The 19,518-nt window shown below is 36.8% G+C and overlaps 1 protein-coding gene across 1 annotated transcript in view; it reads left to right on the top strand.

The window, feature by feature from the left end:
• st14 (ST14 transmembrane serine protease matriptase) overlaps positions 1–19,518 on the top strand; it is a 44,281-nt gene that overhangs the window by 7,878 nt on the left and 16,885 nt on the right. The window contains exons 4-8 of the mRNA XM_053507533.1: positions 7,146–7,216; positions 8,048–8,217; positions 11,080–11,115; positions 13,671–13,899; positions 17,590–17,726. Of these exons, the coding sequence (XP_053363508.1) occupies positions 7,146–7,216; positions 8,048–8,217; positions 11,080–11,115; positions 13,671–13,899; positions 17,590–17,726 (643 nt within the window). The remainder of the gene's footprint in view (positions 1–7,145; positions 7,217–8,047; positions 8,218–11,079; positions 11,116–13,670; positions 13,900–17,589; positions 17,727–19,518) is intronic.

Below are 19,518 nucleotides of genomic sequence, written 5' to 3'. Positions count from 1 at the left end.
TATATCTCGCTGTTATTGAGTGCAGACTGCTGTGCATCTGTTTGAGAGCAACAGATGGAAATGTCAGGTATCCCGTCAGGTTAGCCTTATGTTTGTAAAAGCAATGAAGATTCTGAACGGTTCTAAATACAAATCCTCGCAAAACTCCTATCAGGTCCACGTTAGCCAGATAGCTAATGATAGCAATTAAAATGATAAACATTAAGTAGTGGAGATTAATTCCCGTCAGTGCATGTTCGCTATCGTATACAGTAACTATAATGCTTTTCAGAAATCCTTTCAGATTAGATAATGTTTTCCATCTAGCTAGAAATTTCCAGTATTGTTTGCAACCAATAATAATAACCAACAGTTTAGCTGTGGAAATTATCAACCTCTATTATGAGAGCAAGTGCTGTTGAAATAAATAGCAACATGGCAGTGATGACATCGTAGCATGACTGGCAGTGCTATATTCAGCAATACAGCATAACCTTGAGTGTGATATTGTTTTATGCAACAGTTCCACAAATACAATTTATAATAAACAGATCATGACTTATTTCTTTATTTAGCCAGTTGACTGACGGACATGGAGACCAACAGTTAGTGACTGATACTGTAGCTAATGTAATTAACAGGGATGAAAGTAGTTTAAAATTGTTCCCGGTACAGTGTGGCCAAATAGTTGAGGTGGTGGACAGCCAAGTAAATCTCGTAAGTTTGGCTTTATACGTCCATTTATTCCACTTTAGATGATCAGCTCCGTTAACTTCTTGATTCCGGGATTGAATCTCAAATTAAATGGAAAGCTAGTGCGCTATGTACAGTAGTATGTACCACACCCCAAGTATTAGGGGTTCAGTTTCCAAAAAGTTTTCAGTTTCAGCCTTGGGTTAGAAGCTAGTTTGCTTTGTGACTGTAAAATAAAACATCACAAAGGGTATTCGGTATGACCTAGACAAAAATCTTAAATAGACAAGGTGAGTGTTATTTAAAATGGCATGACGTTATTAAATGCCTTTTCTTGCTAAATGTGCGTCCGTGACTGGGTTTTGAAATGGGTTTTTGCTGCTGCTTTCTTCTTAGTATGGCGCCCCTGCTGGCAACCGACAGTTAGTGTAATTAACAAATGTAGAACACATACGGGATGTGAAGTGATATAGTTAAAAGTGGTGATGTTACCATCTTTTATCACCACTTGCAGAAAACCTCTCATCCAATCAGGTTGCTTGGACGGAACAAACTGTTTTATGATATAGTTTAGATTAACTAACATTACTCAGCTAGCTAGAGTTACTAATTTGTCATGAATATAAAAAAAAAATATAAATAAATGTTCCATCCAGCGTAGCCAGTAAGCACACTTTACAAAAATAAAACACCTAATTACTCTCCTTAGTTCCTAGAGCACAAAAAGTGCAGGGAAAATAAAAGGGCAACCTATGTAATCAGCTCTCAAACTGAAAATAGTTTGTGCTCATTTAAAGTGTGTACAGCCATCCCTCTTTGAAACCAGTGCTTTTAAATGGTTAATTCTAATTGGTCAGAAAGCATACTCTAAAGAAAGCTCTGACTGAGAATGAAGAAAAAATTCCCTGTGCTGTAAAGTTAAAATAATCGAATCATAATCTGAATTTTAATCTAATGTGTGCTCAGTCTAATATTACACATTAACAACGTAACCTAGGGATTTGTGTGGCAGACGATGGAAATACAGTATTAGTTTAAGCATGTGTACCTTATATAGTAAAGTTTCTATGAGATGATGTTTATTTAGGATATTTGGAAGGAGTCTCCAGCGTCAGTGCAAAAATTTATACTTTCTCATAGAGTGAAGATCATTCATATTTGTTATAAAGTAAGTCTAGCTTGTTCAGGGACATAACACAACTGTAAATGGATTAAAAACACAGTATCAAGTTCAGTGATGATGGAATTGTTTGCAAATTTCTGCGATATAAGAGAAAGACGCATCAACATATGCTGCAATTAGAAAATAATGAACTTGAGGTTGGTTAAATTAAAAATCATTCATTATTATCCCATAGCAGAATGACCCCAAGTCTTTTATTCTTTAAACACTAAACACTACGTAGTAGTAGTTGATTCATCGGGACAGGTCTTTTGTGAGGATCCCTTGATTCTGAGCGCATCATCATCATCATGTGCGTTTGTCATCATTGTGGTCACGGACAGTAATAGTGTGGCTAATATATTCATATCAGTGTCTTAACTAATGTCTTTTTTTGATACACATCACTCGACATATCATGATTGCGTGCCTTTCCAATAACATGCCCAAAGTTCCGGTTAAACTTTGATGACTAGATGGTCCTGCTCTCATTGCATGCATTTTTTTTGTGCGGGTTCAGTTAGCCTTCTTTAACATGGACTCTTTCATCTCGAAAAAGCCCAGCTTCAAACAGACTGCGCTGTAATCTGATGTGCTCTGACATGTATTCGGGGGAACTATAAGTAGGATTGCATTAAACCTGTCAGTGAAGATCTGATGGCTTATGTAAAATTTAAATTGGGCCTTGAAATCCCTCAGCATCATTTCCCCCCCCTTTTCTGATTTTAAATAAGACGAGGGCAGTAGAGTGGTGCAGCGTTGGGGTATAAGTGGACGAATGGGTGAGGCGTGGGGCACATCTATATTTCCTTGAGCTGAGCTTTGACTTTTAGAGCTTACAGAATCAACATGGTAAATATCATGAATTATAGATGAGTAATGCTAAGCAGACAAGTCTGCAGCATGATGTATTTCTATATTTAGCCTTATCTGGAGCTCAAAATAGTCTCAATTGTTGTTTGGAAAATGTTTTTTTATGTAAATACAGGAACTCATTGCTGATTTCCTCACGCTAAGTATCAAACTTTTATTAAGATGCTGGAAAGATATGTACTGTACATGTTATAGCAAATTAGACATATGGTGAGGTCAAAAAGTCAGAGACAACATGCTTTTTGTTTGTCAATTTAAAGGAAAAGTAAAAAAAAAAAAAAAGGACAAAAAGTAAATGTTCAATAGTAATATTTAATACTCAAGATTCTGAACTACTTCCAGGTCTCGAATATGTTTGTAATATGTGACATTGAGGTGTTAACTGCTTTGCACCAAAGGTCGAATTTTCCTGGAGTCTAATCCTTTCTATTAAAGCACATGTTTAATTGATACTTTGATGCCTTTGATATAACACTAATCATCAGGTTTGATTAAACAGTGTTGCTGCCATTATTGCAAAACTGGGGAAAAACAAACAGTAATAAATTCAGGTCACTGCTGATAATATAGCTTAATTAATTAAGTTTAGCTTTTATTCATCACATTTTACATTACTACTTCATGTGACGAAGTTGACTTGAGGTCCTAACATGGTCGTAAAAAATATGAATAAAAACAATGGTCACCGTTGATCTTCTTGATCCCTAGTTGGAGTACAGAGGTTCCTAGATGGATAGATGAAGACGTCCCTGCACAGTGAAATTCTTTATTCCTTGCTTATCCCAGCTTTGGTAGTAGGCTGGGGCCAAAGTGCAGATTCAGTCATTGTAAAGCGCCCCAGAGCAGACAGGGTTAAAGGCCTTGCCCAAGAGCCCAACAGCAACCTGGGGCTGGGACTTGAACCAGTGACCTTCTGATCAATTAACTAAGAGCCTTACCACATTTAGCCACTACTGCCCCCTTATAAATTAAATGATAAATTATATTAATATATAAAAATTATATTTAATAATAAATAAAATCAACAACTTGTTAAATTATCTAGTGGTCTTAGAATTTATAAATTACTGTGCATGTAATCAGTTCACTAATGAGATGTTCACCTTTTATATTTTTATTCCTCTTGACCTTAACATTAAATGTAACACAATACATGCATTGCTTGCATAGAGTTGATGGAACTGTTGTTGGAACCATCAGTAGTTTAGAAATAACACGTTCCTGACATGATACATGACATGTTCCTGACTTGAGTAAATCCACCGTCCTCTACCTGATGTATTTACTGAGCTCCTTGGACTTCCAGTTGTACTTGGTGTAAGTCAACCCAATGAGTTTGTCAAGCAAACCCTTTTATGTTAGCACAAACACACTACCAGCTGTAGCCAGTCATGGTCACTAACAAGAAGTTGAGGGCTTTGGGCTCGGCAAATTAAAAGATGTTTCTGGACATTCAGCAGTATTATATTATCAACCTAAGTAGGTGTACGCATATTTGCGACGCTATATGTATAAATTTGATCCTTAAGTGCTGATGAAAAATAAAATTATGCTCCAAATTCTTCAGGTTTTCATCTGTTAAAGATATATGTTTTACAGTTATTCTACCCCAGAAAAAAACAGCTTAAGGAAAGTACTGAAAGACCAATATCACCATGAGATTCATGTTCACGAAGAGTTATATAGAGAATATATAAGAAGAATCTAAATCAAATAAATATTAGCTGTGACTACTCTTTGCCTTCAAACCAGCATCAGTTCTTACACTTGCATAAAAGTCAGAGATTTTAAAGAACCAGATTCAGGTGTATGATTAACCAACTATGTCAAACATGTTCTAATAATCATTAGTTTCATGTGTAGGTTGAAATGCAGTCATTATCTCAAACAGACACTGCTGTGCAGGAGGCTTAAAACCGGGTTAGAAACAGCCAAACTGCTACAGTACTTGGGTGAAGTTATGGAAGACAGTTTTATGTCACAGGTCATATACCATGGCAAGACTGAGCACAGCAACAAGAAGCAAGGTAGTTATACTGCATCAGCAAGGTCTCTCCCAGGCAACGATTTCAAGGGAGGCTGAGGTTTCAAGATGTGCTGTTCAAGCTGTCATAAAGAAGCACAAAGAAATGGACTCTGTTGCGGACCGTAGACGCAGTGGTTGGCCAAGGAAACCTAATACAGCAGATGCAAACATTTCATGCTTACTTAACTTCAACATCTAAAGATGTCCAGCAGTGCCATCAGCAAAAAAACTGGCAGCAACCAGAGGTTCTCCCCAAAAGTGGTCTTAATGCAAGAACTTCAGCCCAAAAGCCATACCTCCCATGTGGGAACAAGGCTAAGTGACTCAATTCTGCACAAAAACATTCAGTAAGAACTGGGATGCAGAAAAATGGCAGCTAGACTGCTCTGGACTTTAAATATTTGGATGTAGCAGGAGGCAGGATGTTTGCCAAAGGACTGGAAAACTGTACATTAATGAGTGTCTGCAAGCAACAGTAAAGCATGGTGGAGATTTCAAATGGAGTTGGAGACTTGGCCAGGATTAATGGTGTCCTCAATGCTGAGAAATACAGACAGATGCTTATGCATCATGAAGTACCATCAGGGAGTACCATCATTATTGGCCCCAAATCTATTCTGCAGCAGGACAAGGACCCCAAACATACAGCCAATGTCATTTAAGGACATTTTTAGCATAGAGAAGAGCAAGGAACCCCGGAAGTGATGATTTGGCCTCCCACAGAGCCCTGATCGCAACATCCAATGAGTCTGTCTGGGATTACATGAAGAGACAGAAGGATTTGAGGCAGCATACGTCCACAGAATATCTGTGGTTGGCTCTCCAAGATGATTGAAGCAACCTACCTAGTTTCTTAAAAAAAAAAAAGTGTGCAAGTGAACCTAGGAGAATTGATGCTGTTTTTCAGGTAAAGGGTGTTGCACCAAATACTGACTTGATTTGGATTTCTTCTTTGGTAATTGATAAAAATGAGCTATTAAGACTTCTATAGCATTCTTTCTTTACAACATAGAATGTGTGCATTTATTTATGCATGTTTTTATTCATGTATGTATTTATGTACAGTATACGTGTAATATTTTTCTTTTCTTTCCTTTTGCTCTCTGGCCAAATGATGGTCTGCGATTTAGGCTGCATCTCAAGAGAGCATGAATGTTATCATGAATTATTATTTTTTTTTTTACGAATTATAATATAAGATTTCACAGTGGCAGGGAAGGAAATGAGACTGAGAATGATTTAGGGAAAGAGATCGAATGCGCTTGGATTTATAGAGTAAAATGGGTGTTATTCAACTGTAACTACAAATAACAATAATAATAATAATAATAAATCTATTGCCTAATTCTTATACTTAATTAAAAAAAAAAAACATGGAAGCAAGCAGACTAATAGAATTGAACCTGAATAGTTAAGTAAAAATAAAGAAACATAACTAAAATGATAGAATAATTTAATTAATAAAATTGACACCCACACGTGACAGAACACTGGTTTAATCTTCAGTATTGATCCCAATATTCAGGCCAAGTCGAATAATACGAGGGATCTTATAATCCAGATGATAAGATATCTAAGCAGACAAGCTTGAAAAGTCAGCTGTGACTTTTAAAACAATATTAGTATCATATTAGCAAAAAAACGAATTAATTATAGTGTAAAGGTTAGGACAAATTCTCCCGATTAGAACGTTTTTCTTTTTGTTGACACTTACTGTAGCCAAGACATCCACACTTGTTACTGTCAGTGTTTGTGTCTTTGTGTTTTAGACTCCATCCACAGTATGTCCTCTGTTCTCTTGAGACAGGTTTCATGAAACATGTGCAATCTCAGTGCAATCATACCGAGCGTTCTATAGGTCACATCTGACCATATAATGCATTTCCATATAAACCCGGTCTGAGACTTATAGTTCAGGATTTTTATCGCTTTAAGCTAGCTATCACTTCAAACCCACGCTCAGATCGTATTATAGAGCCGGGGAAAACTGCCCATGTCAGCAAAACCATTGATTTCATTGCTCTGTGTGTGTGTGTGTGTGTGTGTGTATGTGTATGTGTGTGTGTGTGTATGTGTATGTGTATGTGTGTGTATGTGTATGTGTATGTGTATGTGTATGTGTGTGTGTGTGTATGTGTATGTGTATGTGTGTGTGTGTGTGTGTGTGTGTATGTGTATGTGTATGTGTGTGTGTGTGTGTGTGTGTGTGTGTGTGTTTGTTTGTGTGCATGTTTTTCCCTCATGTCATTTAGGCCTGAGTTTTACTTGCATCCTACGCTGAAATGGAAATTGTGAATAAAACGGTTCATATCAAGGTTTATGAATTTTAACCACCGCCACTGCCATGAGCATGTTTGATACAATTATTCATATCACTCACAAATCGATAATGTCTTTTCCCTCTGTTTTCAGCTTAATAAGACAATCTCCAACGACGAATTTCTTCGCAAGTACTACAATCAGTCTGTCATCTCTGCCTTCAGGTAAGACTGGAGTGTGTGAGCAGAGCTTTCCGAGAGACACTGATTCCTTTCATAGTTCATAATACTGATGTGTTTTTATCTACTGTATGCAGCAGTTAATTCAATGTTATTTGTATTGCTTTGTAACTCTTGTCGTTGTTACAAAACAGCTTTTCAGAAATTAAATGTATGTCTATAAATAAAAATAATAAAAAAATGTTTCCTTTATAGCTAATTGATAAGGAGTCTAACGAATAGCCGGGTTCAAAAGTGGAAATGATGCTTGTCTACATTCACTAAGCATTTTCTTAGGTTCTTTGGTGGCCTGTACAGGATCTATTAAATAACTAAAAAAAAAGGCACATCCAAACACAAACAAGCAATTTTAATAAACTTTTGTTGTGGTTGAGAGTTAAATATAATATATATTTTTAATAATAATATATATATATATATATATATATATATATATATATATAAAAAAAAATTTTTTTGCCACTTTTAGCTAATTGAAGTACGCGTTTGCTGTGACAATGTTTTGACAAACTTATGCAACATCAAAACATTTAATGCCATCCAGTGTTGCATTAACCCAGGGACAGTTCTTAACCCAATTTCCAGTAATTTCAGCAATCTTTTTAGTAGTTTTCTTTGCTTGATTCAGGCGAGAAAACTTTTTAATCACTTCAGTAATTATCCAACCCAAGGCTCCTTGAAAGGATTGATTTGCTTATTTAAAACCAAAAGGTGATTTTGGCCAGAGAGTCTGTGTTTGACTAGTAACCTGTCAAAAGCATGGCATGAATGAATCAGTGTGTAGTCATGATTAAAAGTCTCTCCTCATGTGTGCAGCGATGGTGTGATCGCATACCACTGGATACGTTTCGATGTTCCTCCAGAGTCCATGACCATCCTGAACAAGCTGACAGCAGATCGCGTGCTAGACACGCTCCGCCGAGGAGTCCGTCAGGAGGGCACACGCAGCATGCAGCCCTTCACCATTACCGGCATCACCGCCTCACGTAACACACACACACACGCACACACATGCATGACTACCATTAAGTATCAATCCCGTTAAATTTTTTTTCTTTCTTTTTTTTTATATCTCTCACACAACTTTTTTACTCGCAACAGTGTGTACAGACCTATACACACTTTCTATTTTTAAATACAAATTAAAACTGGATTTACCCTGGTTTGGGGGCTAAGGCTTTTATCATCTTAAGTGTGTTTTTCTTTTTGTATTATTATAATTTTTATTATTTAAAAAGGTTTTTATTGCATGTCTTGGTTTGAATAATATTTTTTCATCTTTTATCAGGCTTTATACAAGGTGCAGATGATTATAATTTGGTATGTGAGCAGTCCTTTTTTGAGGGAGTGCTTAAAATATTGATGAAATTAATAAGGACATATTTATTTATTTATTTTATTTTTTTTTTTATTTTGTGACCTCCATCATTTGGTGCAGAGATGCTTTTGCAGCAAACCATGTGCCTACTAGCAGTGCCGTAATATTTTATTACAATAGAGGAGTGCATTTTTAAACTATGCGATATATATTTAATTTTGCTAATGTTTTGCTGGAATATGTAACTATCCTTTGTTATTATATAAAAAGTATAAAAAAAACTCACATTAACCACAAACATTTTATTATAAACTTTAATATGAATATTATCATATGCCTCTCTGAGTAACTTAGCAATTCAACAACACAGCTATTTGCATCACCGATTATTTTCCAACAGTACCGTGCAAAAGTTTTTTTATATATTTTTATGAAATATATTTCATTTATTTATATTAAATTGAATTCTGTTTAAAATGAATTTAATTAAATTAAATGATATAGATTAAATGAAAGAAATAAATGGAAATAATTCCCCCTTTTGTTTGCTCTGACCATTTAGCGTTCAGCATCATCAGTACTGTATCCTAAATACAGGACCTGATCATCGGTAATCATCTGCACCTGTTTCTCACTGGTTCATGCCTAAAGTGAGATTTATTTTATGCTTGTGTGATTCATAGGTCACTGTGCTGCTCAAAAAAAAAAAAAAAGTAAATTACCTGAAACTGGTCAGATACTGTACAGGGACCGGACTAAAAATGAGAACCAAAAAAGTCCTACTGGAACGTTTGAGAACTATTTCTCACGACTATAATAAAAAACAAATATAAGAAAGTCTGCTGGCTCAAGACTTTTGCACAGTACTGTATAACAGCACAACCTTGTCCTATTTCCCTTCTATCATTATTTATAAATGACTTGTAGAAAGTCTTGCGAAAGACTCAAGGGCGAATTAAAAAAAAGGAATATTTTTCATTTATTGTTGCTTTGTACAGTTTAAAGAATTATTCAAGGCGAGGTTCTGAATGGCTACTATAGGATCAACTCGAAAGATTCCTTAAAATCATTTCTTTTATATTCTTTTTTTTCTTTTCAAAAAATTTTTTTTTCTAAATAATTGCTATACAGGAAGCATATTTTATTCACATTTTATTTTTTTCTACATAAGAGCTGCAATGATGAATTGTCAGCTTCTACCATGGACTGAATTTTAAAATGATTTGTAAAGCAGAAAATCCAAGTGTAATTCAGGCTAACGGGAAACTACAGGACTGTTAATTTCGTGTCCGCATTAATTAAACAACCGTATTAATTAAACCAACATTCCTGGAATTTCATCCTTAAGCATCTGGATCGAGTGTAAAATTAGGTCAAAATCCTTGTATTTAACAAGAAAATGAAATTCAAATATGTATCAAAGTAAAGTTCATGTTTAATACTATTGTTATTAAATGGAATGAAAATAGACTCCGAGGTCAGACGTTGGCCTTTAAAAGTGCAGGGACATGCACACCAGTGTAAATACAATACAGCTCATATAATGAGAAGATGATGACCGCATGATTGAGCTGTCGACTTCTGCAATTTACAAACGACTATAAATCTGGGTAATGAAAAGGTCAGAGTGTCTTTTCATTTTCCTGTGCCTGTATTTTTTTATTATTATTTTTTTTCCTCCCTCAAGTGAGGTGAAGTGAAAAAATGTTTCATCAGCACATAATTACATACACTAGAACTGTACCGCTGAATGTTTATTCTTGTGGGGCGAGTGTGCGAAGTGGGTGTTTAATGAGAATGTGGTGATACTTATATTTATGAGTGTTAATGAGGTTTTTTTAATGCACTAACAAGCAGGATCGGTTTATTATTTTCTCTTTTCTCGTCTCCCACATTGGACAACAATTAAGTACCGGTTGTAAAGGCATGGAAACCTGCTTAACACCGGATTTGTTAGCAACTAATAGGACACTGAATTAAACATTGGGCAAACATTGCATAAAAATTACAGCATATAGGAGGATGAGGAATGCTGTGATTAGAAAACAGCCATGAGGTGATGGGAAGTAAACAGGAGTCGCTACCTAGAATTAGATTATTTTATTTTATAAAAACAGTAAATCCCAAAGTGCTTTATTATATATTGTTCTATAATTACATGTTATATTGTGAACCATTCTCTTAACATTGTGTTTCCTGTTTGTCTTAAACAAGGTTTTGGTATATATTTAGTATGTCTCCATTTTGAGAAATATTTTGCCCCATTGCAGTGTGTCTCAGGGTCCTGACCTGCTTACATAATATTTTTTTGTGGGAGATATTTGTTACTGTTGCTGCCAACCAGGATTTGTTTGTGTATGTATGTGTGCACACACCAAGGTGAGATGAGGTGTTAAAGAATCTGCAGTATTTTGGATTAGGAAATGTTCAGAAATTGGACAGAATCAGTGCCTATCTTCATTTATGCATTACATTCTCTCTCTCTCTCTCTCTCTCTCTCTCTCACTCTCTCAACCCTCTCACTCTGCAGTTACAGACGACAGGATGGCCAGGAACCCAAGAGCCCGTGAGTAAAGCGTGTCCTATTTCAGTCACTGCTGCTCTGCAATTTTCCACCTGGCTTGGCAGCTTCTCTCCTGCCAGTCACTGAAAAATGGCTGCCCTTTTCCATCCGTCTACTGCTTTCCCGCATGAACATGTAAAACGCAACGCACAGGTTCAGCCCCAGAGCTTATTCCTGCATGCATTACCTTAAACCTGCACCATGGACATACTGTAGATGACCAAAGTTTCAGACACAACTACAGTCTTCAACACAGGATTCCTTTAAGTCTTCATTTTTGATTCTGTAGATAATTCTGTGCAGTTTAAAAGTGCTTTCACATACACTGATCAGCTATGACATTAAAACACTGATAGCATTGATTATTTCATTACAGTGGCACCTGTCAAAGAATGGGGGATATTAGCAGGCAAATAAGCAGTCAGTTTTTAAAGTTGAAAATATGGGCAAGCCTAAGAGTCAGATTATCTTTGACTAGGGACAAATTGTGATAGTAGATCATTTTCACAATAGCAGGTCTTGTGGCGCACACATAGTCCGTCAACGTAGCATAACATAGTTGCACCTTGCTACATAGTGTATGGATCTGTGTAGATGAAGACTGGTCAGGGTGCCCCTGCTGACCCAAGTCAACTGCTAAAACCACCTACGATGATCACATAAGCATCAAAACTGAACCATGGAGCGATGGAAAAGAGTAGGCTGGTCTGACAAATTACATTTTCTTTCACATCATATGAACATCCAGGTTTCCAGGTAGCTGGAAAAGAGATGGCTATGGGAAGGAGGTCAATATTCTGACACTGAAGCCTGTTGGCATCCTAGCATGTGGATGTTACATTGACACATACCACCTACTGTAGCTAAACATTGTTGCAGACTAAGTAAACCCATTTCTGGCAACTGTGCTTCTAATGGTAATGGTCTCTTTTAGCAGGATGCATACTGCCACACTGTAGAAATGGTCCAGAATGGTTTGAAAAACATATAGTTCAAATTGTGTTGCCTTGGCTTCCAATTTCTTTAAAGTGCAATCCAGTAAGTCGCCACCTCTCAACCTTAGGGACTGGATCTGCTGCGGTTGTCTTGGTGCCAGATACCACAGCACAGCTTTAGAGATCTTTTGGAGGCAATGCCTCAGTGGGTTGGACATATGTTAAAGGCCCAAAGTGGACCTACACAATATTAGACAAGTTGTTTTAATGTTATGGCTGATAAGGGTATATAATGTAAAACTTGAAAGGGATGCATTTTTATCATTGTTTTTTTTTTCATTCATGCAAAGCAGTCACACTCTGGTGCAGACTAAAATACCTGGCCTGTGATAATCTGCGTAACTTTTGGAATCAGTCAAAGCTTAGAGTGGTTAGGTTGCAGTGCTAGCCATTTAAAGCTGAATTAACCAAAATTAATACAGTAGTGTGAAGCAGAAAGGAAAGAAGGAATGAAAAAAGAAAAAAAGTAAGGAAAGAAAAGGAAAAGCGAAGCAAGGAAAAAAAGAAAACATGGATACAGGTAGAAAGAATAGAAAGGAAGAAAAAGGGAGTAAGAAAAAAAATAAAGGAGGAAGTAAATAGAAGGATTGAAAAAAGCAAGTAAAAAAGGATGAAAGAATAAACTAAGGAAAGAAAAAAGTGAAGGTGAAAACAAAGAATGAATGAAAAAAAAGGAAAGAAGGAAGATTGGAGATTGAAAGAAGGAATAACGTAAAAAAAAAGTGAGCAAGGAGAAAAGGAAAAGAAAAAGAAAAAAGAATAGAAGGAAGCATGAAAAGCATGAAAGAAGAAAGGAAGTAAGTAAAGAAAGAGGGATAGGAATGAAAGACAAAAGAAAGGAAAGAACAAAAGACAATGGGAAGCAAGAAAAGAAGGAAACATGGATACAGGAATGAAGGATGGAAAGAGAAAAAGGGAGCGAATAAGGAAAAAAACAATGAAAGAAGGAAGTAAATAGAAGGATTGAAGAAAGGAAGTAAAAAGGGAAGAAAGGATAAAGTAAGAAAATAAAGAAGTAAAGGTAAAAAGAATGAATGAATTAGTGAATGAAAGGTAAAAAGGAAGGATGGGGATTGAAAGAAGGAAGGAATGAAAAGAAAAGGGAAGCAAGGGAAGAAGAAGCCATGAAAAAAAGGTAATAGGTAAAAAAAACTAATAGAGGAAGAAAGTAAGGAAAAGGAAAGAATAAGCAAAGGAAGGAAAAAGTGAAGGGAAGAAGGGAGGGAGAGAATAAATGAAGAAAGGGGAATAAAGAAAGAAAAGAATAAAGGGAAGGAAGGAAATAAGCAAGGAATATGCACAGAAGCACATGCAGTCTCGTCAAAAAAAATATAATTATGCAAATAGTAACTCGTTTGACTGTAGAATGCATGTTGAATGCTGATTGGCTTTTACATCTTCTAATGCGATACCTCTTATCTCTTTCATGTTTAATACTTCTGCACTTAAACTCTACCAAAGTGTACTTTTCTATCCTGGGTTAGTGTTTTCTGTTAACTACACTGTAGAGTATTTTCTTAGCATGCGCTCATTCAGAGTGAGAAATGTTTTTCCTTCCAGCAGCGGAATGTGTCATTAATCTGGAGGCAACTTCCAACATCCAGAAGTTCCAGTCACCTGGTTACCCAGCTGGGTATCCAGCCCAGACGCGATGCCAGTGGCAAATCCGCGCTCCTGCTGATAAAGCCATCCTGGTCAAGTTCCCTTTTTTCTACATTCAGGACTCATGCTCCAGTGACTATGTTTTTATCTTCGACTCTCTCAGCCCCGATGAAGCTCGTGCCATCACACAGTGAGTAGATGTTCCTTAAAATGAGTTTTCAGCCAAGTATGAAAACAGGATGGACCTGATTTTTTTTGTAGCATTATTAAACTTAATGTCCATACAGACAATTCAGAGTAATTTTATTGGTTTAATTGACTTAGACTACTAGTCAAAAGTTTGTCAAAACTTTGTAATTCCATCATCTTTCCTGATTTTGATTTCTTTGTACATTTTATGAAGGCGTCCAAAATATTTTTGGTAATTTTTGGTCTACTACTTATGTTTTATAAAGCCTTCATAACAGCCCTAATCTGAGGTGCTGTTAATTGGGATTTATATTTATAGGGAAACAGTAGAGTTGCTTTATAATCCTGAAAGTGTTTTTTACAAATGTAACCCCACACCCTTTAAAGTATTGATTCTCATTGGTCAAAAGGTGTTGATTTATTATTTTTTACAGTAAGATGATATTTATTGAAACTTTTGGAAGGAGTCTCCAATATCTGGCTTTTTGTTACGGTGAAACAGCTGGACCATGTAAACCATATATACACTCGTGATGTTTTTTAGATTTAAACTACAAGACAGTGAACTAAACATTGACATGGCTGGACAGCCCATCATATTACATATAAGAAGGAGATTGTAATTAATTATGTGGCAGCATATATGTAGACAACAACCTACAGTACACAAGGCACGTTTGGGTAAGATAGTGGAGCCCGTATCACATGCTACTGCTGTCGAATTACACAAGTCATGAAGAGGAATGTGTCCTAAGTGACAGGTCAGCAATCATGGCAAAAAAAAAGAGAGATATTGTGAATAAATAAGGGCTGTGGAATAGATATGGAACTGCTACTGCAATGTAAAGTCCCATGCACAAGAGACCGGTTGCTGTGTATTGCGGACTTACAAAACTTGTATCAACTAAAACTAATACGGAAATACTACGAACTTGTTTCACCACCTGAAGCATTGCCATCCAGTAGAACACGCAGCAACATATGTCAAATCCATCACCTGTAACGAACAGTGAGCAAATTGGAGACAAATCTCAACAGCCATACTGTTGTCATTTTCTAGTGTTACTCTCTACTTCTAAAAAATGAAGAGGGACAGAGACATCGCATGTGCTGTTTCTTTCTACAAAGCAAAAAACACGGTTCCTATAGTACAGACAGTCCAAAGTGAGGGATACAAGGTATGACGCAAATGTTTCCCAAACTTTAGCAGGGAAATAATGAAAGATGAAGACTGATTTGGCCTCACTTCTGATCTGTGGTCAAGTTGCACATTCCCTCAGACCATACATGAGCCTTACTGGCAAGGACTAGAGGGACTGAAACGAGAAAGTAAAGTGTGTGACACAACCAACAGTGGTACAAATATAGTTAAGAAATGCATCGTACGCACAATCGTTCACAAATAACGTTACAGGAACTCGGAACTCTCCCATACACTCTTGACCTTACTCCAAGCCATTTATTAATAATAATAATAATAATAATAATAAAAATAATTAGAACTTTATTAACCCCAGAGGGAAATTGCTTCTTCGCATATCCCAGCGTAACTGGGGTCAGAGCGCAGGGTCAGCCATGATACGGCACCCCTGGAGCAGTTAGGGTTAAGGACCTTGCTCAAGGGCCCAACAGTGGCAACTTGGTGGAGCTGGGGATCGAACCGCCGATCTTCTGATCAGTAACTCAGTGCCTTAACCCTTTGAGCTACCACTGCCTCCACCTACCACCAGCGTCGGACATTTAAAAGAGTTCCTGGGAGGCCAGTGTTTCAGACGTAAAGCAGGCAGTCTGATCATGGCTTTGGCGTACTGAGAAAACTTCTACCTTGATGGTATTCAAGCACAAGTGAATCTCTGGGATATGTGCATTAGTGTAGTGCATCAGAGGATTATATAAAGAAATAAAGTTAGTATTCGTCTCATAAATATGTTGTTATTCTGCACAAACAAAAGTCCTGGTATGACTTTAACATCCCTCATAATAACTTTATATTTGATTCAAATTACTGGTATATTTTTTTTCATTTTTTTTTTTATAATTTTCAAAGTTTTAAAAAAAATTTTTTTTTTTTTTTCATTGAGTTGTTAGTATTCGTAAGAAAGTTGTAGTTGCCTCCACCTACTTATGTAAAAACAAGCTGGCTGCTGCTCAGGAGAAACATCATCTGCCCCCACACAAACTGCTGACAGGTTGGGCTCTTGTTAGAAGATGATTAGATGGGTGCTGAAGCAACAGAGGGCCATCTCACAAGTTCTCACAAGTACTGACGAGAAGACCAGACACTTAGTGGCGATCTGGCAGGATCTCAGTGTACTCAAGTCCATGAATAATGCCTTGACTCCCCTGCCTGACTTTACTGATTCACTCTTGGGTGAATCATAATGTTTGTAAGTTTGTCCTAGCTAAAGCCAGTGCTCCTTCTTTTCTGAACAATCTCAGGGAATGATGCACAAATTACTAAAGGCTTTAAAACTACACTGATGGGATTTCTTAATGAAAAATATGCAGCATGTATTGTACAGTACATACAACTCATGAGAACCTCTGTGCTGCTACATTGGTTAAACCATGCTTGAAGACACAGGCATGACAGAAGATATGAAAACGCATGGAGCCACTGAAATGCTGGCGAGAGGGAAAGGCGTTTTAAACTCAATTTTTGCAGTCTGAGGTGAGAAGATACAGTAGGAGAGAATTAGAAGAAAGTGCTCCTGCAGTGCTCTCTACACTAAACTAGCAACCAATGTCAATGAAAATCTTTTCTTCTTTTTTTAAACAAGGTGTGTCCCAGCAGTTTAAGACTGTGGCATGCAGCCAGTTCAAAAAGATCTGTCTATCTAACTATTTTAAATGGTTATTGGCGTGGTGGAAGATGGATGAAGGCAAGTTCTCGAGAGTGAGCCGGCTTGCAAACTGGTACTTGCGCATTCCTGCAACTCTCCCTTTCGAAGGAGTGTTTAGTACAGAAAGAAATAGTATAACCTTTCTCATGGGATGTACATTTCTGTTTAGTTGTACTTAAATTTAAAAAAATCTTGGTTGTGTTCCTGTAACGTTCCAGGTTTTAAGTTTGTGCAATAATTTATCAGACAACATTTTTTTTTTGTACGAAGGATTTCATCAGTTAAAAGTTTATCTGTTGTTTTATCTTTAACATGCACACACATGTTCATTGATTACACTATGCGCAAAGGCTGTACTCATCAAATCGTATGAAAGGTTTTGTCTCCTATAATGCATAAAGCCTGTTAGGATTTATGATGAGATTTTGGATTTAATGTTATTTTTTTTATTAAAAATAGATGTGGGTTTGAAATCGGTTCCAGTTAGTTTTCTGACTCTGCTTTAAGTAAATCCTGAGGAAATTTAAAGCAAACAGTAAAGAAATACTAATTTAAATTACAGTACTGTTCCAAACGTTTTGGTGGACTAATCATCAATATTTATAAATAGACCATTACTTCTTTATAATGTACTTACTTACATTATGGATATTAAAGTTCCGGTTCAAAAATCAAACTGCATAAACGCAGGCCCAGAAATATCATTACACATAGAAGGTCATCATTTTTCCAGGTTGTAATTCTTAGAAACATCTTTACATGATTCTCATATGATTGCAATTATGGAATGAAATTGTCTTACAAGTGACTTTTTTTTTTTTTTAATCTTATGATGTCTACTCTGACAGGAATTGTGGTCAACGTCCCCCAACTAACCCCCTGGAAGTCATCTCCTCTAGCAATGTTATGCTCATCAACCTCGTCACTGATACAATCCAGAAGCCAGGATTTGAAGCACAATACAGCGCCATCTCCAGAATTACAGGTATCATTAGTACACCACCACATTATACTCCGTCTTTAGCATTTCTATTGTAAAGTGAAGAATATTGGAAAACATTGGAATAAAAACCTCAGTACAGTATTAGAATGCCTGCATTGTAAGCATGGAGTGTGAGGTGACTCAGACTGTTCAGATTTAGCTGTGTGTTAAAGGCCAGTTTACAACTGCTTTACTTGGACTGTCTTGTTTTCTGTCTTTTATTCCTATTTATACAGCTACTATTTTAGTGTGCATGTTATGTTTTTTTTTTTTGCATCACGTTTGTTCTCACATGTTATATCATATTTTAGGATTGGGGTGATTCATAATATTTCAATATTTTTATACCTACAAGAGAGTTGTTGTTGGATATGTATCACTCACTCTGATACATCACACAAGAGCACGTGATGATGTGCTAAACATCAATCAATGCTGTTATCCAGCTCAGCAGCATGACTTTGAGTGCGATGTTGCTTTTATACAGTACAACAGTTTCACAAACATAATTTAATGTCAATAGATTAGGATTTGGTTGTTTATCTAGCCAGATATTTTGCTCCTTTAAGACATATCCGGTTAGCAACCGACAGTTATTGTAATTGACAGGGGTTAAACTAAAGTAGTTTAATTCTTACCAGTACTATGTGGCTAAAATGAGAAGAATAAACCATGATGGTGGTGGACAGTCCTATAAATCTCAGACGTTTCTCTTTAGATTTCCACTTCCGGGTCCCGGGGGTTAAATCGTTAAATCATGTCGTTCCTGAGCTGCCAGTGATCCAGACTCCCTCTGCCTTCTGATCCTGTCTGACTCATCCTGGTGCCCCGCTTCTGGTTGGAGATCTCGTCGCATGGATGCCCCGTGTGTCTCTTTGGGATGCGTCCGGTGTCTGGGGATGGTTTCACTTTACAATGAAGACGGTTCTGGCCTCGACTGATGTTGACAGCTGTATCTCTGAGGACTCGACTTGGCTGTAGTTCAGGACTAGAATTATCTACAAGTCTACCTGAGCCTCCAATAACTACCTGGACTCCATATTAACATCAATTAACATCAACTGTTATAGCTAAACTAGCTGCCACCTAACACACAGAATCAATGCAGATCAATTCCTGCTCTCTGTTTCACCCAAACGAGGATGACTTAAGATTCAGCCTTTTGTTCGAAGCTAGTTAGGTTTATAGTTTGCCTTATGACAGCGCCATAGCATTCAGCGTGCCTGGTTTCGAATGTTAGTTTCGGCAGGCAGCTGCTCTCTTCTTATTATGGAAGAGTGTATTGACCTCCTCTCACCCATGCTGGAGACTTCCAGTGTATTTATAAATTAATAAATGTCCTAGTGTTGTTGCCAGCTATTATCACAGCTCATAGACAGCCAATCCAATCCAATCCAATCAGATTACTCGGATGGACTTAACTATGTAATATTTGTTACAAGTGTTTGGAAATGCTTGGCAAAATAATACAAGGTCACATGGTACATCCATAAAGGTGGCAATGCCCTGTGCTACAGTATTTGTCCTGGCACTTTCTACTCGGTGTATAAATATGTTTTCTCATTAATATAACGTTGGATAAAGTGCCAGATAAAAAGGAGAAAGGGAGGCCAAATATGCAGGACGCACCTTAAACAGGGATGTACAAATCACTGTGAGCCAGCTAACCTGCTACCTTGTGTACTACTATTGAAACGTGGCTTCTTTGGGCTCCATTTCTATTCGTGGAACCAAATAAAACTAGTTATTTGGCCATATTTTGTCTTGAAAGTCAGATACTTAATGATATTTTAAT

Source organism: Clarias gariepinus, chromosome 11 (genome assembly GCF_024256425.1).
Source record: "Clarias gariepinus isolate MV-2021 ecotype Netherlands chromosome 11, CGAR_prim_01v2, whole genome shotgun sequence".
Classification (NCBI taxonomy): Eukaryota; Metazoa; Chordata; class Actinopteri; order Siluriformes; family Clariidae; genus Clarias; species Clarias gariepinus.
The sequence above is the reverse complement of the archived record's forward strand: the minus strand, read 5'-3'. Positions and strand labels throughout refer to the sequence as shown.